This window comes from Lepidochelys olivacea, assembly GCF_965140295.1.
Source record: "Lepidochelys olivacea isolate rLepOli2 genome assembly, chromosome: 22".
In the NCBI taxonomy this organism is placed as follows: domain Eukaryota; kingdom Metazoa; phylum Chordata; order Testudines; family Cheloniidae; genus Lepidochelys; species Lepidochelys olivacea.
Window position 1 is genome coordinate 5,220,549 of NC_140432.1, and position 27,604 is coordinate 5,248,152.

At 46.5% G+C, this 27,604-nt stretch overlaps 2 protein-coding genes across 5 annotated transcripts in view; one reads left to right on the forward strand and one right to left on the reverse strand.

The window, feature by feature from the left end:
* The window catches only part of LOC311511211 (neurogranin), a 62,614-nt gene that overhangs the window by 18,880 nt on the left and 16,130 nt on the right, over positions 1–27,604 (reverse strand). The window contains exon 1 of one of the 3 annotated variants that reach the window (XM_084611621.1): positions 8,862–9,097. The exons of the other annotated variants lie outside the window; for them this stretch is intronic. Within the exon in view, the coding sequence (XP_084467747.1) occupies positions 8,862–8,876 (15 nt within the window). The 5' untranslated portion in view covers positions 8,877–9,097. Of the gene's footprint in view, positions 1–8,861; positions 9,098–27,604 lie in introns of those variants that run through there. 3 annotated transcript variants of the gene reach the window in all.
* Positions 7,899–27,604, forward strand: part of SIAE (sialic acid acetylesterase) — a 56,555-nt gene continuing 36,849 nt past the window's right edge. The window contains exons 1-2 of one of the 2 annotated variants that reach the window (XM_084611610.1): positions 7,899–8,032; positions 10,105–10,619. The gene's annotated coding sequence lies outside the window, so the exon portion shown is untranslated. The remainder of the gene's footprint in view (positions 8,033–10,104; positions 10,620–27,604) is intronic. The other variant, XM_084611611.1, reaches the window with a different exon arrangement.

Genomic DNA, 27,604 nt, shown 5'->3' on the forward strand with positions numbered 1-27,604 from the left:
CCTAAATGTCCAATCTCTTTTTGAATCTTGCTAAATTCTTGGCCTGAATGACTTCCTGTGGCAATGAGTTCCACAGATGGCCCATTGATCTGATCTGGTCTGGAAATTCCTATGATATTACAGCTCCAAATAGTCTCCAGCTCCAATTAATTGATCAAATATTCCTAATATAGTAACTGGTCAAAACAAATTCCTATAGCCGCTCATGTTAAAAACAAAGTGTAATTAGACCCTATCCTTACCGATGCACAAGCCAGCATTGATTAACTAATTTATTATTTGTATTGTGATAGCACCTAGGAGCACAAGCACTGGACCACACCCCATTATGCATTTATACAAAGAACAAGAACATGGTCCCTGCCCAAAGAGCTTATGGGGCCAGCATCCCGGCAGGTATAGCTTAATGGTTTGACACCAGCTGAGAAACTGTCTGGTGGTTGAATCTGATCCAATTTACCTTGGTTTAAACCTCATTTGAATGTGGATGGGGCCTAAATTCTCTTAATGAAAGTCACAGTTTGTATCAGATTAGAAGGTGTTGCAAACACCATTGAAGGCAGAAATAACACAAAGGGACCTAGAGTGGTTAGTTATATGGGATGGGAAGAAACAGAATCACCCTGGACAAATGCAAACAAGCACAGCTGTTGTAATACTATACTAGGGGAAATCCTAGAAAGTAGGGAGGTTACGAGAGACCCAGGGTGACAGAGCTTGGCAAGTTAAGCATGAATTTTAATGTGATGCATCTCAGCCACTAGTAGAAGGGAATATATGATAAATACATATGAGCATTTGAAAGGTGTGTGTGAAAGAATTGGGGAGTGAGGGTGCAATTATAACTAATGGGATGAAATTAAGAAGGGAGAAAATGTGGGAATCCTTTGAATATCTGCAAAAAAAAAAACCCTTTCCTTATAGTGAGCTGTATTAAGCTTGTAATATTAGTGGGAGATGCCAGATTGCTGCTTATTGTCAGCTGTGGTGCAGTTCTGTTTACATGCCAAATATATCAGCAGCAAGTTCTGTTCAGCCTGAGTCTCTTGCTGACCAGTTTATTTCCTAGGTGTTGCTCCTGTCTACAGGTTATGCCCAGAAAAAGAAAAAGAAAAAAAAAAAAAAACATGACCAGGGTCATGTGGAAAAGCCTCTCGCAACCTTCAGTTCCTCTTCAATAACATTCACTCTCCTCCTACCACCCAGCTTGGTCTGTCTAAAGTTATCAAGCTAGAGGAACAAGGCTAGGAAATACCAGTGATCTTTTCACAAAAGCAGAGCAGAGTTATTCAGTTGTTTTGTTCCAAACCTGTACAATCCTGGCTATCTGCATGACATAATGGAGGATGTTCCCCTTCCCAGCAAGCTGAGAATCTGTGAAAACAGAGCTAGCAAGAGCCTAGAGCTGCCAGGATTAACTGGGTCTCTCTCATGTAACCATTTAACTGTCGTGGCAGGGCCTTGGGCCTGGCGTGCCTTGGTCCCTCCAATTCTCTGCCTGTGGCACAGAACAGTCCAGTCTCCTGCGGGGGCAGGTGGTCTCATTTCAGTTGCTAGGGTTAGTGTGCGGGTGTTGGGTGATGCTGGTGGCCTGTTATATACAGGAAGTCAGACTAGATGGTCTGATGGTCCCTTCTGGCCTTAAACTCTGTGACCTCTGAAACCAACGCCATCAAGAGGATGTAAGCAAAGACAACAGAAAAGAGAAGCATCAGTAACTTGAAAGCACCAGCATCTCTATAGCATCTGGTTACAGGGACAAGGGAACTAAGTTATATATATACCAGGCTCTCATAATAAATGCTCAGGGAGCTTGACTGGGGCTACAACTTAACTGCACGAACTTAACTGCAGGCTTTCTAAGCATTAAAGAAACTACTCGACTGAGAGCCTCTGATAAAACAGCTGCTAAAGCAGTATATCAATCCGTTCTACCACATGGGAAGGAAATCCGGGGGCAAACCTTAACAGCCATCTTCACTAGTTGGGATGACATGCCAGATCTACAGGCCTTCAGCAGCTATTCCGTGGTCACAGGAACTCCAGCAACAGTGGCTGGGAGAGCAGAACAGAGGATACATATGGCTTCTGGTGCCCCATCAGCCAATACAGCAAACCCTCCTTCTCCTGCACAGCAGTAAAGGATCCAGGATGCCACTCTAATGAAAGGGCCACCTGCTCCCAGGTAACATCACTCCCAGGCTGCAACAGTACCAGCCTGATGAGAGGGACAAGCGAGCGATCTCGCCCCAAACCAGAGCCAGCTGAAACACAGAAATATTCTTATCAAAAGACATTTGTTTGGAGCTGGGATTTTTTTCCAGTGAAACTCAAACAATGCCCGAGACACCCCTCAGCAAGTCACCCAGAAGAACAAACTGGACTGCTCTGGATCCCCACACAGAACTAGGACACCAAGCAGGGCCGGATTTAGGGGCAGGCCCCTCAGGCAACCGCCTGGCATGCTAGGCTTGGGGGCGCTGGCTCGGGGGGCTGTTTTTGTTGTTCGGGACAAACGAGAAAATAGAAGGTTTGAAGTAAAATCTTTCAGGTATTCTTTATGTGGAGTCGTTTTCCACTAACGTCCTAGAATGTTCTGGGCCTTTGTAGAATCATATGGAACCTTCCAGACTTTCTGAGAATGACATTCTCCTCCAACCTCCTAGGATGTTGTCAGCCATGCCCTCACAGATATACGGCATGAATAAATACAGATTTACAGATCCTAGTGTGCAAATTTATTGTCTTATAGGACAGGGATAAATCATGCAGGCAAATCTTGCGTCCAAGTTGTGAAATGAGCTACAAATGCAATAGAAAATGAGGTATTCAAAAGTTTAACAAGTGGAGGGGGTGCGCTGAAGATGCTTCTCGCCTGGGGAGCCACTGGGTCTGGGACCAGCCCTGACACTAAGCAGACTCCGTACAATGACATATGCAAAGCTAAGGCAGACTCATCATGTACAGACCCAGTAAACAAGAGATGCAAATGAGGAGACACAAAGCACAGCACAAACTGGGAGAGGAACTGGAGCAGCAAAAGAGATATTTAAGAGGCAGATGCTCTTTGCTCCAGTGGCCAAAATAGGAGGGGGGACAAGAAATTAAACATCTTTTTTAATTTCTGGTTATTTAAAAAAAAATAATCAAAAAGCTCTGAGGAAAATCCACGCTTGACCCATACATCACACTATGGAGCAACTGCTACTGCGCTATAAAGAGGCTAAAACAGCCTCCAAGATTGCACCCATCTTGGACAGAGACCTGAAGGCATCAGTCTGTCTCATCGTGGGGGTCGAGGGGAGTTATAAACACTTCACTGACACTAATATAGCTCCTCAGAAGTCTTTGAACTGAAATTGTAACAACTAGCAGCAGTAACTCTGGTGTGTTGAGGAAGTTCTACCAAAGGTACCAGTTCAGTTGGGAAAGGCAGAGAAGTATAATCTTTGTGACTTATGGAAAACAGCTTTCAGCAAGAAGGGAGCCCTAGAAGTCCTTCCTAGTGACCAATAACTAAGAGGGTCTGGAAACCGTTATATTATTTGAATAACAGAGAGAGACAGAACTGTTCTCTCCAGAACTGCAGAGGGTTTATTAATATCCTAGGAGGAGAAGGGGCTCAAATAACTGATTCCTGAAGAGTCAGAGACCAGCTGTGACCAGCAAGAGGCTCTGAGATGCCATGTACCTGAGAAGGATGCTGCACCTGAGAAACCAGCTACATTGGAGAAGCAAGCCTTTGATGTACAGACTATGGGCAGTGCGTGCACCCCTGTTTGGGGAGGCTTGCACCCTGCCCCACATCTTCAGCCCAAGGCCCAGCCCTGCTCCACCCCTTCAGCCCCCTGTTCTCACTGGCCAGCCCGATGGTGCAGCCCTGAACCCCAGTTGGTGCCCAGAGCAGCCTTGAACCTTGGTTGGCCCACTGGTGCCCGGAGCAACCTCGAGCCCAGGCCAGCTTACTGGCGCCAGAGTAGCCCCGAATGCCATCCAGCCTTCCAGCACCCAGAGCAGTCCATAGGAGCCCCGAACCACAGCCAGCTGGCCAGGGCCAAGCCCTGAGCCTGGGTTCCAGGGCTGTGGCAGGGAACATTAGTGGAGGTTTGGGGAGGCTTAGCCTCGCCCAGCCTCCATTACCCGCCATCCATTGTCCAGACTAACAGACCGAAGAAGAACTTCACCACCAAAGCAGGAACATCACTGAGAAAAGACAAGACCTGAGGGATGGTGGAGCTAGTCATGGGTCTATCCATCACCCACCTTAGCCTGCTCACTGGACATAAGCCATACCCAGAGACTACCAACCCAGGCTGGGGTATACTCAATACACACCTGCATAACCCAGACCGAACCCAAACTTTACCTCGTATTCTTATTCACTCCGAGTCTTAGCTGAATGAGAGTAAAGACAAAGACTAAACTGAAATTTCTTAAACACCATAATGTGATAATTGGTTATCTGCCAGCATGACTTGCCAACAGAGCTGTTAACCAATACTTACTCATAAGGATGTATGTGACATTCATTCCTGAAATTTTATCACATACATGCTCTGCTCAAAGTTACTTTTAAAATGACACATCCTTTCCTGCAGTTCCTAGAGATCTTCATGCTATGAATGGACTATTTGCTTTAGCATCTGCCTGGTCACAAACATTTAATTGATTTTAAAGGCATTTATCATTTTAATCTCTACATTCACGTTTCAGATGTTCATGCCTACCTGCACATAAAACTTCAGCACGGTTTTGCAGTGCTGAAAGACCAGTTTACCATCATGTCTTCACACTGCAAATGCCAGCTGTGGACCTTTTCTGTACAGACCAGCACTGCTGGATGCTATTTGGGTTATTTACCATTTTAGTTATTTGGTCTATGATAGCTCATTCAATAGGAGCCCACAGAGTTCACTAGACTTCACAGCTTTCAGAACTCCACGTTGTCATAAACATGTTGCCCACCGCTACCACAGCTGAGCACCTAAAGTGTATCACTAGGCATCTGAGGTTCGTCATATACTAATAAACTACCTTTGTGACCTCTTCTTAGAAAAGCTCCTTCCTAAAGTGCTGATTCTGCATTGCCAACACAACTGGCTGGCCTCTGTCCGGAAGGGAAAGGCCCTGCTCAAGCCTGATCTATATTTGAATGGTTGACTTGTGCGCTGAGCATTCCTCCGTGTTTTCCGCTGCTGTTGTGCTGAAAGAGGCCAGTTTTATGATGAAGGTGGTGAGAAAAGGAAATCAGGAAGAGTCTTGAAGGATGGAATTCCAGGACCTGAGGTCCCCCGCTGAGAATGTTGTTCATCCAAGTCCCGCAGGTTAACAGCTGAGCTCCGTTCGTTAGCAAGGCTGGCAAGGTGGGTCATGGAAGGAAACGCTCAGATGTCCCAAATGTCAAGTATTGGCCTGTCAGAAGCAGATCAGGGAGCTTAACCTAGGATAGCTCTGTGATTAAATTATGCAGCAGGGACTCAGGAAATCAGAGTTCAGTGCTAAGCTAGGGCAGCTGCACGATTCTGGGCAAGTCACGCTGGACCTCAATTCTGGATCAATAAAATAGAGAGATACAAATCTTTCCTTTTCTCTCATGCCTGTATAGCTGGTGAGCAGTTTGAGGCATGTCTCTCGCTGTGTATTTGTACAGAGCCCTGATTTCAGCTGGCATATCTAAGGGCTGATCGCATACAGGGAGGACCTCTCTGGATCTGAATACCTGGGGGTGCCAGGCAGCCACCTTAGCAGAGGACCCTTGTCTCTAATTCACTTCTGGGTGTGAGACAGGGTGTGTGCAGGGTGCACTGAGGGTCAGATGTGCAGTGACCACAGGAAGGGGGGAAAGGGTGTTGATCCCACGCAGAAGCCCCAGTCACAGTCTCTGCACTCCCCGCAGGGAGGCCTGGGAGAAGTGGGGCTATGGCACACAGCACTGGCTGGGCGTGCTGGGCAGAGGCCCCACCACAGCTCACGATAAGGTGCAGCATTCACACTGGGAGCCTAGAGAAGTGGGGGAAAGGATTAAACCTCAGAATCTGGCTGTTTAACCCTAGCCATAGCTACCACATTTAGAGGGGGTTCTCCCCTGTGCGGAGCATCCTGTTAATGACCTTCTTCAGGGGTATTACAGCCGTCTCTCAACACCCCAGTCCATGGGCCCTGGAGTGTCTTCTTCACCACACCCCCACCACTTGGAGCTGCTGCTCTGCAGCTCCCCGTCTCAGCTCCTCCCATCATTGTCAAATCTCATCTTAAATCATCCCTCTCCACCCTTACCTATGCCTCTTAACGTCTCCTTGTCAGTGATCTTCTGGCTGCAGCATCCTTTCCTTTAAATGTCACAAGATACTCTATCAGTTACACCACAGCAGGCTCTAGACGCTATTTTGGGGTCTGGTTTGAATGGAGGGTTCTTTACAAAATCAGGGTGCTCTAACATGAACTATGCAATGTGTGATGTTACAGGAGTCAGAGATGGCTCAGTGTCCAGAGGGCTGGGTGTTATAGACTCGCCTAGTTTTTGACCTCATGTCTCCTTCTAGCGGCTGGCCCCAGTCCCTGGGGAAGTCTGTTGCTTACACCCAGAGTTCTCCCTGAGCTCAGGGGAGAGTAGCTTTTGGGACTGAAGGTTCCAAATCCAACCTTAGCGAATAACTGTGGGGCATCAGAACGTGTCTGTGGCCATAGTTTATCATATCAGCACAGAACTAGATCTCAGGGATTCCTGCACTCTGATCTGGATCCCACACAATTCCCTCCCTGGTCTTGGGTAAGTCACTTAACCTCCGACCTCAGTTTCAGCATCTATCAACTAGTAATAAGGCTTGGCACAGAAAGGAGTTGGGAGGATTCGAGGGAACTCTTATGTTCTGGCCAGTTGAGCTCTTCTGAGGACTCACCATTCAAAACTCACAAGCCTGAATCGGTTGTGAACTAGTGTTTTATTCCAGATCCATCCTTCACGCTGCACAGCAGACATGGGCTGCTCTCCCATAGGTGCCTTGGGGGGTTCTTCTCCCGCAGGAGCCAGCCAAAAGCCCTTTTTACTTATCCCACTGTAAATCAGGAGTAACTCCACTGGAGTTCTTAGAGTTACTCTGGTGTATGTGAGAGCAGAACCCGTCCCTTAGTGTCCAAGATCCTAGTGGAGACAAGCACCCCATACGGAGAAGGGGAAGGGCCAGGACCCCACTCACTTTGCATCAGCTGTGTGACCAGCACACATATTACACTCTCAAAGAGGTGTAGCAGTTACTACTCCTGCCTGCTCTCCGTTCCATGCTCTCCGTAGGCACAAAGACTCTAGGAAATGTCCCTCTACTCAGCATCCCCGTCTCCAAAAGGGGCTGTGGCTTTAGAAGGAACAACCAGGCCCTGGATACACCAGGGTGGTGTGAAGTGCTGCTCTGACGCAAGTGCATTGGGTTTTGATCCCATTTAGTCCATTAAAAGAGGAATCTGCCTTCTCCTAACTGAAGCTGCTGAAAACAACCTAGTCCTATGGGAAGCGGTAATATGTCAAATACCAACATCTCCCAGCTTTGCTAATAGGGTAATGGGATAATTCCACTTTACCACTGTACTACAGCACGGAGCGAGCATTGCAAACCCAGCATCAGCCAGCTACACAGATTGCTGGGGCTTCCTGTTACATTTCAAAGATGCATAGATGCGAAGGCCAGAAGGGACCAGTGTGATCATCTAGACTGACCTCCTGCGGAGCACAGGCCAGCGAACTGCCCCAATCAATTCCTAGAGCAGAGCTTCTAGAAAAACATCCAGTCTAGATTTCAACATTGCCACTGATGGAGAAATCGCCATAACCCACGGTAAAGTGGTCCAAAGGTTAAGGACTCTCACTGTTAAAAATGTGTGCCCTATTTCCAGTCTGAATTTGTCTAGCTTCAGCTTCCTCCCACCCGCACTAGATCATGAAGAGCCCATGGTTAAATATTTGTTCTCATCAAGTCACCTCTTAACCTTCTCTTTGTTAAGCTAAACAGATTGAGCTCCTGGAGTCTATCACAACAAGGTAGGTTTTTTAATCCTTTAATCATTTTAGTGGCTCCTCTCTGTATCCTCTCCAATTTATCACTATCCTTCTTGAATGAACCCCATCTCTGTCTAAATGCTGATCTAACTGCAGACGGCTTCAATTAGTTAGTTGCTTTTGTCATTAGAAAGTGCAATTCTCCTAAGTGCTCAGAAGGAAAAGGTATCTGGTTGCCCAAAGTTCAGAGTTTCAGGTTTGGGCTGGTGGCTTTCCTTTCAAAAAACAAATAAACAAATAAATAAATAAAAGGCAGCTTAAGTGGCACTTGCTGTTTCCCCCAGCACCATGGGAAAGGACTTTGTTTTCCCAGCTCTCTTCCTCTCCTGAGTGCCGGAACAGAAATAAGCAGAGAGACTCCCACACACAAACTAGCTTTTCAGCTGGTACCATTATTATTTCATGTTCAAAAACCCCGCACCAAAAACTACCCTGCCATGCAGTGGAACAGATTTAAGAGTCTAGAGCTGGTTGCTAAAACAACTCGTTTGCAAATGAAATAGACACATTTCAGTCTACAGCCTCATGCTTTTTACAAATCAACCTGCTTCCATGCCACTAGTCACAGCATGTGCATGTAACAATGTAACATGCCTTGTGTAGAACTCCCCACCGCCTGCTCACAAACACCTCAGTGCCTAGAGAAAGGAAGGTGTGTCTGCACCCTTAGATTGCTGAGAACAGTTCAGCAATGGCAACAGACCCTGCACCCCTTCTACCAGGGCACCTTGATTTCAGCCCTTTGCAACAGGGACTAGTAACCTGCCTTTTTGTTGTTGTTGGATTAAAAAGCAAACAGGCTTGTACATACATTGCAGCAGTCCATCCCTGGTGCCAATCCGATTAGGAGCTTTCCAATCAACTGGAGGTTTAAGCAATGGGACGGCAAGGATCTGCCTTTCTGCTCCACTTGTAACTTGGCTTTGCCCTGCTCTCTCCGGATCAGCTCCTTCTGCAGGTGCTCAAGTTGAACAGAGTCTCTTGCCTACGTAACCCAGTTCCTCCTGGCTGCCGAGCCTATCAGACCTACTCACACAGCTCCAGTTCTCTTCGTGCTTTTCTTTTTTTTTTTTTTCCTCCTCTCCAGTTTATTTCACAGCAACTCCCCTTGCTTCTAACACACTTTAAATACTTAAAGGGACACGCAGCCTGGAATACACTATAAATACACCATAAATACACCCGCAGACCAAATAGTATCAAATATTTAATGGTACATGGAAAGTTCTATGATTCTCTGTCATTAGGGCATGTAAATGCATGCCCTTCTGCTTCTCTGCTTTCAGTTTGTTCCAGTCTGATCCAATCTGCTGTAAAACTAGATCTGGAAGAGAAGAGTAGACAGAGCTGGATTCTTCTCTCTTACACTGAATTTATGTCAGTGTAACTACTACAGTGGCCAGGTAGCAAGTGTGAAAAATCGGGACTGGAGTTTGGGGCAATAGGCGCCACTATAAGACAAAGCCCCGAATATTGGGACTGGCCCTATAAAATCAGAACATCTGGTCAGCCTAGTAACTACATGTACTTTAGTGGACTTACTCCTGCCTGACCTCAGGGTGAGTGGAAAAGCAGCCCCATAGATTAGACTGATATACAGTTGTGAAACCTAATAGCAACAGGGGGAGAAATGTACATTTACACAACGTAGCTTCCCATATATCACCTCAAGGTCACAGGAATCACCATTTCAGATCAAAGCTATGGTCCAAGCAGCCCCATTCCTGTCCCTAACAGGGCGGGGGCCAGATGCTTCAAATCCCAGGAGGGGAGTTACTTCCCATCCATAGGCTTAATGCCTGGAAACATTAAGGGCCATCTCTCTTATTTCACACGGATATTGGCTAGATCATCATTGTGACACTGCACCTTATATTCTTCACAGGGATATTAGGATATGATCATGACATAATTGTAATGTATGTTATGCAAGATAAGTCATGTGAGGGGTCATTGGAAGGGTTATGATTTGCTAAATATTATCGTCCTATTTGTAGGCATGTATCATTTTTGTATCCGAAGTTATGAATATTGACTATGTACCTGTATTTCAGATGTAATTACACCTGGATAACGCCCACTAGACAAGATGCTTTCAATCTGGATAGCGGGTGGGGAAGGGCCTATTCAGGGCAATGGGCCACTAGGACAAAACAATAGGCCTTAGGAGAAGCTTATCTCCCACCTGGGGAGCCTTCCTGAAATTCTACAGACAGCCTCCAACTAATGGCTGCTAGGACTCTACAAAGATATGATGTGACCATATGTCTCTAGCCTCCATCTTGGGATGACGGTATTTTTCCACAGACTGGTCTGGGAACAAGCTTTGAAAGAAAGGGTTCCTGCCATATGCAAAAGCTACATAAGGCAGGGAATGACATCATCTGGTGTTCTTCACTCCCTACAAGAAAACTCCTGGAAACACCTGAGGAAAAAAGACTGAACTGGGGGAAGTGCTGGACCCAGGCTAAAGGGATTTTTAGCCTGTGAATGGAACACCTAGGGATTCTGTAAAGCAAGTGCAGCTTGCCCCTTAAGAATCTGCAGCCTGCTTGTATAATCTCTTAGGGTGAGAATCTGCTATTCATATCCAATCTATTTAGTATATTAAGCTTGGTTTGCATTTTTTTCTTTATTTCCTAGGTAATTGGCTTTGATCTGTTGGCTATTACTTATAATCACGTAAAATCTATCTTTTTTAATTAATCAACTTGATTTTGCTTTATCTAAACCTGTGAGTTGGAGTGAAATGTGTGGGAATCATAACTCAGGGGCAAAGGCTGTTGCATTTCCTCTTCACTTTGAGGAAGGGGGTGAATTTTATGAGCTTACGCTGTACAGTTCCCTGTGCAGCGCAAGATGGTATAATTTTGGTTTTATTCTCCGGGGGGGAGGGGGGGTGTGCATGGGGATTTGGGAGTTGCCTTAGCTGTAGCCTTTCCATTGTTGGTTCATTGCAGGGGCTGGTCAGACAGCCTGCATGTAACTGCAGCTGCCTGTGTCCCTTCCTGTATGTATGCTGGTGAAATTGCAGGCTGGAGGGCTTTGCAGCTTGTCACAGCAGTACAGTGTGAGAGGGAACACAGGCTGGTGGGTGAAGGGGCGCAGTGGTACCCTAGTTCCAGGTGGCACCCCAGGGGGAATTCGTCACAATCCTATCACCTGTGTTCTTCCTGCTCTGGTCAGAGCTTCTGACGCTTCTTGGCTGTTGCGACACATCTAGCTATCTGGCAATCACCAAAGTTTCAAGCCACAAGACAGGCTGTTCTTGAGGTGTCACCAACAGAACTGTGAAAGAAGAGCTGAGCAGGAGTAAGCTGGAGGTGTAAAACCTGCCCTAACTGCTGGGCTCTTAGGAGAGGGACACAGCCCTTTTCCAGAACTGTTTTTTTAAACTAAACTGAGCATTAAATCCTTTGGTGCGTTGAAACCACAAAATCAGGACAAACACACCCACCCATTCAACGAGCCTTGTGAAGCTGAACTTTGCCCACACAATGAAGCACAGCAAACTGCATCTGACCTACTTACACAGACACCCACACACAGCACAGAGATACCCAGGGAGGCTTGAACAATTTGTGTAGTAGGGGTGCCGAGAGCCATTGAGTAAGTCCTGGATCTGATGGAAACTACTTCAAACCAGGGGGTGCGGCTACAGCCCCAGCACCCCTAGTTCCAGCACCTATGGCTATACCATACCCCCAACTCAGAATTATCCCCACCTAGAGCACTAGTCACACAGACATCATTACCCTCAATACACACAGCCCTCCCCACAACTAACAGTACACCCACACCAGGGTCACAAACACACTGGGAGACACACAAGCAGGCCCAGATTAACTAATGTGCACTCGATACATTTGAACAGAGCCCCCATCTCGAGGGGGCCCCCAAAGACCTCCCTCCCAACAAAAACAACCCAAGGCCAGGAAGGGGGCAGGGCAAGGCATCGCAGAGGAAGGGCCCCCGCTGCACGCTGTGGCAAGGGCCAATGGGCTGGAGTGGGGAACCAAGCCAGCCCTGCCACAGGACATGAATCGCAGCCTCACTCCCCGACAGACCCCTCCCCCCGCGGGGCCTCCTACCCCTGGGACAGGTCCCCAGCCCCATGCCTCCCAGCCCCCAGGAGGCAGGACCTGGTAGAGAAGGCGGGTGTCTCCCTCAATTGCCGTAGTGAACAGGGCCCCAAAATTCTTTAATCCAGCACTTCACCCAATGATGCATTGCTACAGACACACCTGCTCACAGACCCCCGAGACACGGATCCCCACTAGATTCCCACCCGGGGACGTGAATTCAGAGAGATACAGAAAGAGGGATATACAGATGCGCATGTACTCTGTGTGTCTGCACTGAAGCAAGGAAGCCATCGCAAGGCTGCTCAGTGCATAAATGGATGGCGCCCTCATGCAACCTTGCAACGTTCAGCACGTCCCATGCAGCAGTGCGGTTTGTGTCAGAACTAAAAGCAGAAATGGCTGCAGGAAAAATAAAGATAAAACGCGTTCTAACCGTAACACACTAGACTTGGTTCAAAGTTAAGTCCCCTTACCACATTTCCAGCGCTACTGCTAACCAAACTCTCAGGCCAGGATCTGCTCCCAAAGTCTAACGTCTGTTTCTTTTGTCTTCTGAGACGAAAAGGGAGATCTGGAGAGGGAAGAGAAAACTTGGGGTGTTTTGTCCCTCACTTTTATAGTTCAGTCCCCCTTTGAAGTGGTGAAGAAGGGGTGTCAGACAGGGGAGAGGAGGCTGTGTGCTAGGGAAGGGGTATCGGATGGGGGGGAGGCTGCGTGGTGGGGAAGGGGTGTCAGATGTGGGAGGGGAGGCTGCGTGGTGGGAAGAGGTGGCTGATGGAGGAGTGGGCAGGGGGGTTCTGCTGGGGGACGGTGAGGCCGGGGCATGGGGGGAGGTCTGGGAGACCCCCCCTGCAGGGAGTGTGTGATGAGGAGGGATGTCAGAGAGGTGCAGAGTGGGTGGGGGGCAGTGTGAGGGGGGAGCAGGTGAAGAGACTGGGGAAAGGGATTGGGGAGCAGTCGGGAGTAGGTAGGGGAGGGATGTGTAATAGGGAGATTGCACTTTGGGTTAGCAGGTCCTGAACGAGGGAGGGCCATTGGTGTCACTGCAGCTGGCTATGGCATCCAGTCTTCTGTCACCTGGCACTTTCACTGATGAAATGCTCGCCTCTGAGATCGCCACACTCCTGCTGCCCACATCTCAATCCAGTGTCAGAACTGGCTGGACCCCCACTCCAGAGAGAGGAGGGCACAGCCGACTGCCCTGCAGGGAGATGGCAGGGTTTGTTTTCCTCCCTCGGCCCAGGCTGGAGCAGCTCTCACAACAGGCGGTGCTGCTAGGACTGCCCAGCATGGCAGAGAAAGGAGCTGAAGGCTCCGAACAGACCGAGGGAAAGGAAGCCACTTTCAGAGCAGTTGCTGCAGGCAAAAAGCAGAGCACCCAAAGGAACTAGCTCCTCAAAGGCATGCGGGTGCCTAGCTCCCATTGGTGTGCAGACTGATTGAGAACTTGTGCCTAGAGCATCACAGAGGTTAATAGAGAGGAGGAGTCACCTGCTCAGCCGGCTCAGGGAGCAGAGACAGTGTTGCCAACCCCTTTAAAGTTTGATCTTTTGCTTAAAGCACCAGCTCCTGGAGTCATGTGATTCCATAAAAAGAACCCCAAACTGATTATTATTGTTATTTAATCTCGGGATTTTTAAGCCTAGTTCATGATTTTTGAATGCTGGGGTTGGAAATCCCAGTGGTGGCCTATCCTATCCTATTAACGTGTGCAGTGAGGCCTGGATGGGTTTTCAGTATGAGTGTTTCCGGCGCTAAAAGAGGGGAGCTGTGCTGGAAGGCGCTGAAGGGGTTCCTAGTGTAGCTCCCACTATTGGATATAGGGCTGCCTCTCTCTGTGAGCCACTTCTTGGGGTTTACTAGTAGAGAACTTACCTCTGTTGCAACAACACTGCACTCTGTGCCCTTGGCTGCTCTCTGCACTGCAAACTGGGAGATGGGATGGGGGGGTACTGGAGGGAGGACTGGAAGAGAGCAAATGTGGGAGCTCAGAGGCAAGCTCAGGGGGTGCGGGGGGTGCTTGGATGGAAGGAAATGTAAGGAAGTTTCTATGTGGTGAAAACTAGAGCTGTAAGGCAATGAGACTTCCAGGTTCCCAAACCTGCTCTCCTATTGCATTGATGTTGTTTGCACTGCTGAGGACTCCATTCATCCTCGCTAAGCGGCTCTCCTTTGGTTGATGAGCCGCCAATGAATTAGAAACTCTCTCAAACCCTCTCGCATGTCCCGATGTGAACGGCGAGTAAGTGATTCTTTATGGCTATAGCAGATTCCTAAATACGGCTATGGTTCAGAGCACGTGCGCTGACTCACAGGCATCTGCTAGACTCGACACCAAAAAGTAGTTCTGTGCTGAAGAGTGACTGTGCAAAAATGGCACCATCTGACTCAGCAAATCTGCTCCCTGTATGTATTCAGATTCCTATTTTTGGTTCGGCTTTGTACTCCTGCTGTCTTTGTCGAGGGGAGCTGGCGTCTCTTCCTTTTGTGCATCATAACGGAGTGGTTCACCATTCCCAGTCATTTACACATAAACAAACCCACAGAAGGTCATTGGGTTCAACAGGTATTAGGCATAGTTTGGTTTGCAAACTCTTGACTGCTGGTGAGAATGCATGAGAAAGGAAGACCCCAGTATGACTCTTGGATCCCTGGGGGAGTTTGCTGGGCTGGGGGAGTTAGAAACAACAGCCTGATTCATCATTCTGCTACAACAGATTGAGGCTGGTATAATTCCATTCACAGAGTAGAAAGCCAGGCCAAACATCACTTTACTTGTGACTGACTATATTTGCTCAGGAGTCACAATAAACATGGAGATCCATGGTGCCATTTTTATAACTTAGAGTTGCACCAAAATGCTGTCAGATTATATTACAATAAAAACAATGAATGCTATTTTTTTGGCCCCATGGAAAGAAACTTATTATTGTTTTACAATAGCACCTTGAGTCCCTGTATGAGAGCAGGGCCTCGTTGTCCTAGGTACTGTACATACACGTAACAGACAATCTCTGCCCTGAAGAGCTCACAGTCTAAATAGGCAAGACAGACAAAGGGGAGAAGTTGAGAAAGATTCTAGATTCCAAGGCCAGAAGGGACCATTGTGATCATCTAGTCTGACCTGCTGCACAACACAGGCCAGAGACCTGCCCCAAAATAATTCCTAGAGCAGAGCTTTTAGAAAAACATCCAGTCTGGATTTAAACATTGTCAGGAAAGAAGAATTCACCACAACACTGGGTAAATTGTCCAATAGCTCATTACCCCCACTATTAAAAATATATACCTTATTTCCAGTCTGAATTTGTCTAGCTTCAAATTCCAGCCACTGGATCATGTTATAAATTTCTCTGGTAGACTGAAGAGCCCATTAGTAAATATTTGTTCCCCATACGGGCACTTATAGACAGTGATCAAATCACCATTTCACCTTCTCTTTGTTAAGCTAAATAGATTGAGCTCTTTTAGTCTATCACTATAAAGCAGGTTTTTTAATCCTTTAATCATTCTCATGGCTCTTCTCTGAACTCTCTGGAATTTTTCAACATCCTTCTTGTATTGTGGGCATCAGAACTGGACACAGGTTCCAGCAGAGGTCACACCAGTATCAAATACAGAGGTAAAATAACCTCTCTACTCCTACTTGAGATTCCCCTGTTTATGCATCCCAGGATCTCGTCAGCTCTTTCGGCCACTACTTCGCATTGGGAGAGGGAGCTCATATTCAGCTGGTTATCCACCATAACCCCCAGATTTTTGTCAGAGTCACTGCTTCCCAGGATAGAGTCCCCCATCCTGTACGTATGGCCTACCTCATATATTGATATTGAGTGATCGCTTTGTGAGTGAACTCTTGAATGAACTCACACAGGAAAATGACAAAAGACAAAAGCACCCTATCACCTGTGGGTGACCACTTTTCACAGAGCGATTGCATATCTGACCTCTCAGTCCTTACCCTCAAAGGAAACCTGCACAATCCCTTCAAAAGACAAGTCTGGGACTTTAAATTTATCATTCTGATAGACCCTAAAAATCATGGACTGAACAGAGACACTGGATTTCTGGTTTATTACAACAACCCATAACCTACTAACCCCCCTGTTTGTCCTATGACTGCAGAGATGACAATGGGCTACTCTACCAACCTTGAACGGTCCCTTAGAATACGTGCTAACTACTTATGCTAAACAATATGTTCCACCTTGCATTTAGCTGGGAAGCGCGAAGTATCTTTCCCAGACCTGAAGAGCTCTGAGTAGCTCGAAAGCTTGTCTCTCTCCCCAACAGAAGTTGGTTCAGTAGAAGATGTTACCTCCCCCACCCTGTCTCTCTAATATCCTGGGACCAACACAGCTACGACACTGCATACATATCTTTAGTTGCTTCTGTATAACATCCTCCAGAGCAGTGGTTCTCAACCCACGGCCAGCAGGCCCCTTGTGATTCAATCAGCATACATCTGTAGCCCATGTGATATCCTCAGGGCCGTATGGGTAACATATATATGGTGTGGATGCGGCCCACATAACATGTAGAGAGCTGCATATGCGGCCCACAGTGGTAAACAGGTTGAGAACCACTGCTCCAGAGATACTAGTTGAATGAGACTTTAACATCTATGTTTTCCCCCCAAATATAGAACAGAAATGTGTATTGCACGCTTCTGCCTTTCCTGCATTATTATTGATAATTCTACCCTTTCTGTCTAGTAATGGACTAATACCATTGTCAGGATTCTTTTTGTTCCTAATACATTTCTAAAAACTCCTCCTTATTGCCCTTAATTCTGCTGGACATAGATTTCTTCTTGTGTAACATTGCTTACTTTATCAATTTTCTACACTTCCTAACTTCTGACATATTCATGACTATCAGCTTCCCCTTTCTTCCACTTGTTGTATATTTTAAGACTATTTGTTATAGCTGCCGTCACTTCCCCTCTAAAACCAGGACAGTTTTTTTTAACCAGCATGGCCTTCCTCAATTGTGGCTTTTGGGGCATCTAGTGTCGTGTTCTTAAAGGATTCCCAATTATCATTTATATTTTTCTGATTAAATTCTTCCTCCCTGCTGATTTAGCTCATAATTGGTTTTGGCTTTGTGAAACTGGCCCTATTAAAGCTCCAAGTAGAGACATTACTGGTCTGACTTTATTCTGCTTGCACGTTATAAATGTGGTCAAGTCGCGATCCCTTGTCCCGAAGCTCCCATTACGTTTTAGTCCTGTGATCATTCCTTTTTATCCGTTAGGACATTGTCCTATATAGAATTTTCTTGTGTTGGCTGCAAAACACTTTTTGAGTTAGGAAATTGTCATCTATAACATATAGAAATTCCAAAGAAGTTTTAGGACTGGCAGCATGAGACCTCCATTATAGGTCACTCAGATTGAAGTCACCCACAATCACACACTGTTTTTTCCTTACACATTATAGATGGGTGCGTAAGGAGGCGGCATCCTGTTCCCTAGTGTGATTTAGTGGTCTGTAGCAGACACCAATACTCCATCTCGTGCTTTATCTGTTAGGACATTGATCCATAAGCATTCAAGACCATTTTCTTCTGTGTTATCAGTGACTCGGAAACAGGTCATGCTATTTTAAACAGGTCATGCCACTGCCTGTCCCCATTTGCTGATTCAATCATTTCTAAATCGGCTATAACCATTGTTTTTAATGTTCCAGTCATGTGGACCATCCCACCAGTAATACCAACTACATCGAATTTATGCTCCTAAATGGAGCAATTCCAATTTGTCTGGTTTGTTACCCAGGCTCCCAGCATTGGTGTACGGGCAATTCAAGATTTTTTTTTTCTTTTCATATCCTTTGGTTCCCGAATTAATTTTGTTCTGAACATCTCAATTTTACACTGAGTGCTTAGATCTTCCCTCTCTTTAGCTATTACTTGAACTCCTTCCTGACTACTCTAGCCAGCCTGTCCCCAGGGAGATTGGTCCCCCTTCTACTGAGGAGACGACCCTCTGAACTATAGGAAGTGTTATGTGCATTTTACATAGGGGAATTGAGGCACAGAGAGGAGAGTGCTCAGATTTCTAACAACCAACAGCTCCCAAAGTCTAGCCCTAAGTGACTTCCCTGTGTAATAATGTATTAGCACAATAGGGCAGAGTTAAGGTTACACTGGTGTTTGCTGCCGGCAGGGTGCTTTGCTTTGCAACCTTAACATGTTTTGAACATCACTTGTTGTATGGAATGTTTATATAAAGTCACAATACCTGAGTCACATAAAACCTCACTGCAGTATTGCCCCTGCTATTAGATCTGTGCAGAGGGAGTGGGGTGAGGCTTCTGGATTTGTGTCTAAGAACTAAGTAAGGGGGTGAAAATTAGCCAGGCTTTACTATGTGTTTTCTATGCAGAGCTCCCCTCCCAGCTCCCAACTTGCATTAGCTTTCTCTTCCATAAAATACAGTTTGGAAGTTGCTAGGCAACCTTCCTATTCTCCTTCTCCATGTGCTGCTGTTTTTTGGCCCTTCTTGTACACAGCCCATGGATACATGGGACTAGTTTTTCGGGAATCCCTTGGGCCCAGGTATCAGAGTCACCACCATTATGCATTATTTATATTTCTGTAGCAGCTGGAGCCCCCAGCTGAGATCAAGACCCTTTTGGGTACTTACCCAGAGCAGGAGACAGGCCCTGCACCAAAGGGCCTGCCCCATAAATAGAGAAGATGGACAAAGGTGTGAAATAAGGGAATCTAATCTCCATTTTGCAGAGAACTGAGGCAGAGAGAGATTAAATGACCTGCCCAGGGACACACAAGGAGTCTGTGGGAGTTGAACCCAAGGCTTCTGAATACCAGTTAAGGTCCTTAACCACAAGACACTCACCTGGTTTATATGCTGGCCCCTGGGGGATGCCACGTGGCCTCTTCCCTGAAGGCTGCTGTTCCTTCATCATTCTTTGATGACAGCCTCTGTTAGAGTTATTTCCATTCTGCCATGGGTGCCCGCAGGGTCACCTTTGCAAACATATACCTGCCCCCTCACACCTCTGTCATCAGATGCTGCTCATCCTCTCCTTTCTTTAGTATTGTCCCACCCACCGTGCAATGCTTCCAGCAGAGGGTGGGACTGTGCCTATCTGACCGATTAAGAACTCTGAGATGGAAGGAAATCATTGCTAGTGAAGCGAGATAAGAACATAAGAGCGGCCAGACTGGGTCAGACCAATGGTCCATCCAGCCCAGGATCCCGACAGTGGCCAATGCCAGATGCCCCAGAGGGAATGAACAGAACAGGGCAATTATCAAGCTATTATTCCCAGCTTCTGGCAGCCAGAGGTTTAGGAACATCCAGAGCATGGGGTGTGTCCCTGACCCTCTTGGCTAATACCCATTGATGGACCTGTACTCCATGCACTTATCTATCTCTTTTTTTAACCCAGTTATACATTTGACTGTCACAACATCCCCAGCAACAAATTCCATAGCTTGACTGTGCATTGTGGGAAGTACTTCTGGATGTTAGCTGTAAACCTGCTTCCTATTCATTTCATTGGGTGACCCCTGCTTCTAATGTTATGTGAAGGGATAAAAACCCTTCCCTATTCACTTTCTTCCACCAGTCATGATTTTATAGACCTCTGTTCTATCCCCCCTTAGTCGTCTCTTTTCTAAGCTGACCATTCCCAGTCTCTTTAATCTCTTCCCATACGGAAGCTGTTTTATAGCCCTAATCATTTGTGTTGCCCTGCTCTGTACCTTTTCCAGTTCTAATATAGCTTTTTTGAGATGGGGTGACCAGAATTGCACACAGTATTCATGGTGTGGGCGCACCAGGGATTTATATAGAGGCATTATGATATTTTCTGTCTTATTACCGATCCCTTTCTTAATGGTTCCTAATATTCTGTTCACTTTTTTGACTGCTGCTGCATATTGAACAGATATTTTCAGAGAACTATCCACCAGGTCTCTTCTTGAGTGGTAACTGCTAATTGAGACCATATGATTTGTATATATAGTTGGGATTATGTTTTTCAAAGTGCATTACTTTGCATTTGCCAACATTGAATTTCATCTGCCATTTTATTACACAATTACCTAGTTTTGTGAGATCCCTTTGTAACTTTCCAATCTGCTTTGGATTTAACTATTTGGAGCAATTTAGTGTCACCTGGAAATTTTGCCACCTCACTGTTCATCCCCTTTTCCAGATTATTTGTGAATATATTGAACAGCACAGATCCCAGGACAGATTCTTGGGGGACCCCGCTATTTACCTCTCTCCATTGTGAAAATGGACCATTTATTCCTACCCTTTGTTTCCTATCTTTTAACCAGTTACTGATCTAGGAGAGGACTTCCCCTCTTATCCCATGACTGCTTACTTTTAAGAGTCTTTGGTGTGGGACCTTGTCAAAGGCTTTCTGAAAGTCCATCCACTGGATCACCCTTGTCCACATGCTTGTTGATACCCTCAAAGAATTCTAATAGATTGGTGAAGCATGATTTCCCTTTACAAAAGCTGTTTGACTCTTCCCCAACGTATCGTGTTCATCTATGTGTCTGATAATTCTATTCTTTACTACAGTTTCAAGCAGCTTTCCCAGTACTGAAATTAGGCTTACCGGCCTGTAACTGCCAGGATCACCTTCTATGAGCAGTCATGCTAGATGTTTCCCTCCTGCAGGCTCTGGTCCTTGTCTAGCACATCCTGACATATCAGGTGCCGCATTTTCTCCTCGGAGAATTGATCTGTGCAGTACTGTATCTGCTGGAAGAGACAGGAGTGATCTCTGGGTGAGATGGATTCAGCCATAGCTTTTTGGAAGCTGCAGAGAAGTGGTGTCAACAGGCCATCCAATCCCAAATAGAAGAGATCTCTTAGGCCAGTCTGTCCATCTCCTCAGGGCCAGGTCAGAGTTGCTCACTAGAGCACACCTTCTAGTGCGTTGAGCAGTCTGAATTTACAAGTCCTAACGGATGGTGCATTTCCCCCTTCCCTCGAGAAGGCAATTCCACAGCCTGATCTATCGCACAGTAAGGACAACTTTTCTAACATTCAACCCAGATGCTTCCTTTCCTAATTTTAGCTCAGAACTACTAGTTCTGCCCTCATGTGCCATCCTATATATTTCTGCTCCTTTAACACGAACGTTATTCCTCTCCTACAATACAACCATTTCAGGGAACCTCCGTGCCACACAGGATTCCTGTGTAGTGAAGACTAGACCTCAGGTCAGACCAAGTATGACAGGTCCAGCACTGCAGCGCCCCTTTGTGGCAGGGGTGGATGGGGTGTCGGAGCCTCGCCACTCTTAAGTTCCCATGCCCGTCCCTTTAAGGGCATCCCGATGTGGCCCAATGGCCAGTTTCTCCGTGCTCGCCCCTCGGTTGGGGTAAAGGGCCCTAACAGTCAGAGTCCATGTGTCGCGTCCCACGTCTCAGGGCAGCGTGGCCCAGCGGCCAGAGTCCATACAACTCGCCCCACGTCTCAGACGGGGAAGTGTATCCTAATGGCTGGAGTGGTAGCAGGACCCGGGCCCACCCTCTCCACCGGGTCCCGACCCAGGGCTCACCTATTGGCAGGGTTCCCCCCTGCGCTTAGCTCGGCGGGGATCTCTCTGCAACACGCTGCGCGTCAGTGCAGCTTTAACACCGCTTGTCGCTAAAGTTCCCCTGGGTCACTTCCTACCCTCAACGTTGTGTTCTCCCCTCTGAGGGGCGGGGTCCTCTGGTCGAGACCTCTGTCTGGGAGGCCGGGTGCGTCCCAGCTTGGCTGGCCCATGGCGCGTTGGCTGTCCCTCCGTGGGAGCCGGTGGTGCGCCTCCTTCTCCTCCGGTGGTCAGCCCAGACTCAGCAGCTCTTCAGGCTTTTATACCTCGTCTCCAGTTGGAGCATGCCCAGCAGGGCTTCCGGGGCGGGGCTTCCTCTGCCAGGCAGGAAGGGTTAACCCCTGCGGTACCAGTGCGGGGCCACTCTGCTTCGTCACACCAAGTCCTTAGCTTGGTTATGAACCATTGCTGAGTGCTACCTAGCTCAGGATTTTTAAATAAAGCATTTATCACCAAGATATCTACACACTAGAATTGGAGAGCCAAGGTTCAAATGACAAAGGTCCAGTTTACACTACAGATTGGCCCCATGGTTGTAATGGGCTTAGTGAGCAACAGTGGTGTAACCAGGTTCCCTGACATAGCTGCATTTGTAATGTAGACGGGAGCTAAGAGGGGACATAAGTCGACAAATATGCATAGATTTTAAGGCCATTATGATCAAAATTAAAGGAGCCATAGTTCTTATCTCCAACTGTCAGGGAACGCTCGTGATTTGAACCCAGGATTGCTAGCATCCGAAGCCAGCGCCAATCCCCAGGGCCCAGAGTTGCTTGTATTCAAAGACTATTAAGGTCACCAAAATAGCAGGTAGTGGAAAGCTTTTCTTTAGAGTAGACATTTTGCGACATCCTCTCCACCCACGTGGTTTCTGTCCTGGAACTTCAGCAGAAAGTTTGTTTCTGGAACATACTGTTTTTGAAGCACCTCTTGAGTCCTTACACTCCATCGCACTTGCTTCCTCTGGCAGGCATAAGCTTCTGAGTGCTGCAAATGTCACTCTTCCCACCAGTGTTAGGAAAAAATAGCTCTTCTCTTACCACTGCCTCCAATAGCATTTACATTAAAATCCTCTTCCAGCCTCTAAATAAAGGCTTGATCGCCTTCCTCTTTCACTAAGCGGGAAGCCATGTTTCCTTTCTCTTTTGATTCTCTTTAGCCAGAAAGCTGCTCCACCTCTTCTGAGCTCTTTGTTCTTTACAATACCTGCCCCTGTTGCTCAAATGGCTTTTACATCAGGTTAAGGGAAACAAAGAACAAAGGTAAAGTCTCCATGAGAGAGAGCACAAATGTGTGACTCACCCTGTGACATTATGAACTGGAACACAAAATGGCCACTGCCTCCCAGCTGTCTCCAGAGCAGACAGCAAGAATTTACAGGAGCAGGCCCCTGGGAACAGAATGACAACTCTGCCTTTCAATAGCATACAATCACAATGTACACTGAACATTTAAAGGGCTCCTCCATTGCAAATGAGAGTCCCGTGATGTTCACTGGTGTTAAATAAGTGTGTTTCTGGTTGTGGGGAGGCTGGTTTGCACAATTTGTTCAAACAGCAAATCCCACTTTGGGGCTATTCCTCAGGGTGAGATAGCAATTGTGATACATGGGGTCCCATGTTTATTGTCTAGTAGGGGCTCCAGATCACTTCTTCCCTATGTATGCGTAAAAAGTTAGTTTTTCCTACTCACTCTGGGCTCTCTTTTTCTCACACATCAGCACCTGTAACTAACATTCTGCAGGACAAACTATTCCCATGCGACCCCCTTGCCTACAAGGATGGGCAGACTAAGGCCCTGAAATTGGCCCTTAGTTTACTGTTCTGTTGCTCATGCATATGCCCAAATGGATCCCAGCTCTCTCTTCCAGGCTGGCTCTGCAATGCACACAAGAGTAAAAAGCAGAAAAACCTTATTTGTGTCATTAGGGGCAGGAGATCAGCCCCTGAATATACGGGCGTGCCCCGCTGTGGAGTAAGATGATGCTATTGCAACACAGTCACTTTACAGAGTCGAACTGCACCATAAGCAGCTAATAATTATACTATATCCTGCCTCTGTAATAGATACTCCATAGCCACCTGCTGCAAACGGCAGTGTCTGAGCTGGGCTGGACCCTGGACCCTGCCTGGGAGACAGCAGCTCACCAGAGTCAAACTGGGAGTGGGGCTATTTTCTTCTAGACACTATACACACTGCATGATTGCTACTACCTGACAGGGTGACCACCACTTATTTGAATAAGCCACACCCCTTTTTCTGATGTCATCCCTCCTCTCTCCTTCCCCCAGGGAATTATTACGCTAGCTGGCAAATTACACTTCTCACTTACAAAATCCACGTGATTATTGTGCCTGTGTCTAAATTACACAAGCCAATGAGTCAAACTCAGGACGTGTGCCTGATCCTCCTCTCACAGTCACCAGTTTTAGTGGGGGAAGTAGAACAGACTCAGGCCCAGTGTGTCTATCCTACTTTAGGGCTTGTGCAGTGGGAAGGAAAAAATTCATACTCTATTAAGTGAAGATGCTTTTAACTCCTCCAGGTCTGCCGGGGCTGCTTTTCAGTGTTAATCTTGAGGGCCGTGACCATTTTAAACCCTTAGATGTAGCATTGTTTGATCTGTCAAGCGCTGGATTGATTCACCAGATAAATTCCCCTTGGTAGCTGTTATAATCCTGAAGTGGGGCCAGTTTGAAGTTCAGCTTGACTCACAGGCACCTATGTTAAAACTGAACTTCCTTCTCAGCTGATTTGCTCCCTGTATCAGAGTAACAGTTCTTTGTTCTAGTAACAAAGATACGTTTTAACTGCTTTTTCCTCCTGTTGGCCCTGCAGAAATAGCACAGGTAAGAGGGAAAGAGCTGGATTCTGTTCCAGCTCATGCATCATCAACAGGATTGTGAACCAAATTCTGGTCGCAGATTTTCCATGTTGGCAAGCCAGAAAGGAGCCAGCTTGACTCTCATTCCCTGTCTGAGTTTGCAGGACAGCAGTCAGTAAAAACACAGAGCAGTCAGATCTCATTTACACTAATGGAAGTTACTCTGGATTTACACTAGTGTAACTGAGATCAGAATTTAGTTGTACTTGTAAACTGAGCACATTTGAGCTGGAATCTCTGGGCCACAACCATGAGGATCATTTGGCATAGTTCAGTGCATCGGAGCTGCCGGACCCTTTTCTTCTACAAACTCCCTTAAACTACAATATACGATTATCTGGGTTTGCTCTGCCACAAACACAGTGTTTACATGAGTAAGTATCATGGCCCCACTGGAGGCAGAGGCCAAGGCCTTGTCTTTACTAGGAAAAAAAGGTGTTTTTTTTACTGCACTAGCTAACACGTGGTAACATCCTAGTGCGGACAAGGTAGTATGTAGTTATCACGCAGCAGGTCAAAGTGAGCACTTGCCCTTCTAATGTGTGTAAAAACTACAACCTGCCTTGTCCACGATGGGATGTTAACATGTGTTAGTTACTAAAAGCACAGACTGGTCAGCTTAGAAAAGAGACTACTGCTAGGACAGAGGTCTATAAAATCATGATTGGTGTGGACAAAGTGAATAGGGAAGGGTTTTTTTATCCCTTCGCATAACACAAGAGCAAGGGGTCACCCAATGAAATGAATAGGCAGCAGGTTTACAACTAACTTATGGAAGTAGTTCTTGACACAACGCACAGTCAACCTGCGGAACTCCTTGCCAGAGGATGTTGTGAAGGCCAAAAGTATAACTGGGTCCAAAAAAATGTTAGATGAGTTCATCGAGGATACATCAATAAGGGCTATTAGCCAAAATAGTCATGGACACAGCCCCATGCACTAGGTGTTCCTAAACCTCTGATTGCCAGAAGCTGGGACTAGACAACAGGGGATGGATCACTCAAAATTGCCCTGTTCTGTTCATTCCCTCTGAAGCATCCGGCATTGGCCACTGTCAGAAGATAGGATACTGGCCTAGAAGGACCATTGGTCTGACCGAGTATGGCTGTTCTTATGTTCTATATGTTAGCTAGCACTTGATTTAAAAAAAAATCCACCCTTTTTCCTGATGCAGACACCTGCTGAGGATACGGCTACACTGGCGCTGGAGATGTAATTTCCAGCTTGAGGAGACCTGTGTTACCTCAATAGTGTAAAGCAACAATGGGATGGACTAGCTGCTGGAGTACATCTCTAGGGTTTCAGACTGGTTCATAGTCAGGGCAGCTAGCCCGACCTGCTGCTTGCATCATCACAGCTACGCTGCTCTTTTAAGAACACTCACTCGGTCAGAGGTAGGGCGGGTGTGGCTTCCCAAACCAGAAATGATGCCTCCCGTTGTGGTGTAAACATACCCTGAGTGACATAGCTGAGCCACCAAATCCTGCATGGCCTGCAAGGATGCCGATGGCACTGTTTGTTAGCAGAGGAGGAACATCAAATGCCAGAACATTGCTAATACTTAATATAATGATGATCCTGTTCCCGGAGATGCATTTTATTCCTACTGCGTTACTCATGGTGACTGTGTGAACAATCACTTCCCGTTGATCCCGATATTGCTGTTCTGTTTGAAATAATCTGTTGAAACCTGAGGAACCTTCCTCTACATATTTTCATAGATTCATAGATACTAAGATCAGAAGGGACCATTATGATCATCTAGTCCGACCTCCTGCACAATGCAGGCCACAGAATCTCACCCACCCACTCCTGTAACAAACCCCTAACCAATGTCTGAGCTACTGAAGTCCTCAAATCATGGTTTAAAGACTTCAAGGAGCAGAGAATCCTCCAGCAAGTGACCCGTGCCCCATGCTACAGAGGAAGGTGAAAAACCTCCAGGGCCTCTTCCAATCTGTCCTGGAGGAAAATTCCTTCCCGACCCCAAATATGGCGATCAGCTAAACCCTGAGCATATGGGCAAGATTCACCACCAGATACTACAGAAAATTCTTTCCTGGGTAACTCAGATCCCACCCCATCTAACATCCCATCACAGGCCATTAGGCCTATTTACCATGAATATTTAAAGATCAATTAATTACCAAAATCATGTTATCCCATCATACCATCTCCTCCATAAACTTATCGAGTTTAATCTTAAAGCCAGATAGATCTTTTGCCCCCACTGCTTCCCTTGGAAGGCTATTCCAAAACTTCACTCCTCTGATGGTTAGAAATCTTCGTCTAATTTCAAGTCTAAACTTCCTGGTGGCCAGTTTATATCCATTTGTTCTTGAGTCCACATTGGTACTGAGCTTAAATAATTCTTCTCCCTCCCTGGTATTTATCCCTCTGATATATTTATAGAGAGCAATCCTATCTCCCCTCAACCTTCTTTTAGTTAGGCTAAACAAGCCAAGCTCCTTGAGTCTCCTTTCATAAGACAAGTTTTCCATTCCTCGGATCATCCTAGTAGCCCTTCTCTGTACCTGTTCCAGTTTGAATTCATCCTTCTTACACATGGGAGACCAGAACTGCACACAGTATTCCAGGTGAGGTCTCACCAGTGCCTTGCATAACGGTACTAAAACCTCCTTATCCCTACTGGAAATACCTCTCCTGATGCATCCCAAGACCTCATTAGCTTTTTTCACAGCCATATCACATTGGGCGGCTCATAGTCATCCTATGATCAACCAATACTCCAAGGTCCTTCTCCTCCTCCATTATTTCTAATTGATGTGTCCCCAGCTTATAACTAAAATTCTTGTTATTAATCCCTAAATGCATAACCTTACACTTCTCACTATTAAATTTCATCCTATTACTATTACTCCAGTTTACAAGGTCATCCAGATCCTCCTGTAGGATATCCCGGTCCTTCTCTAAATTGGCAATACCTCCCAGCTTTGTATCATCCGCAAACTTTATTAGCACACTCCCACTTTTT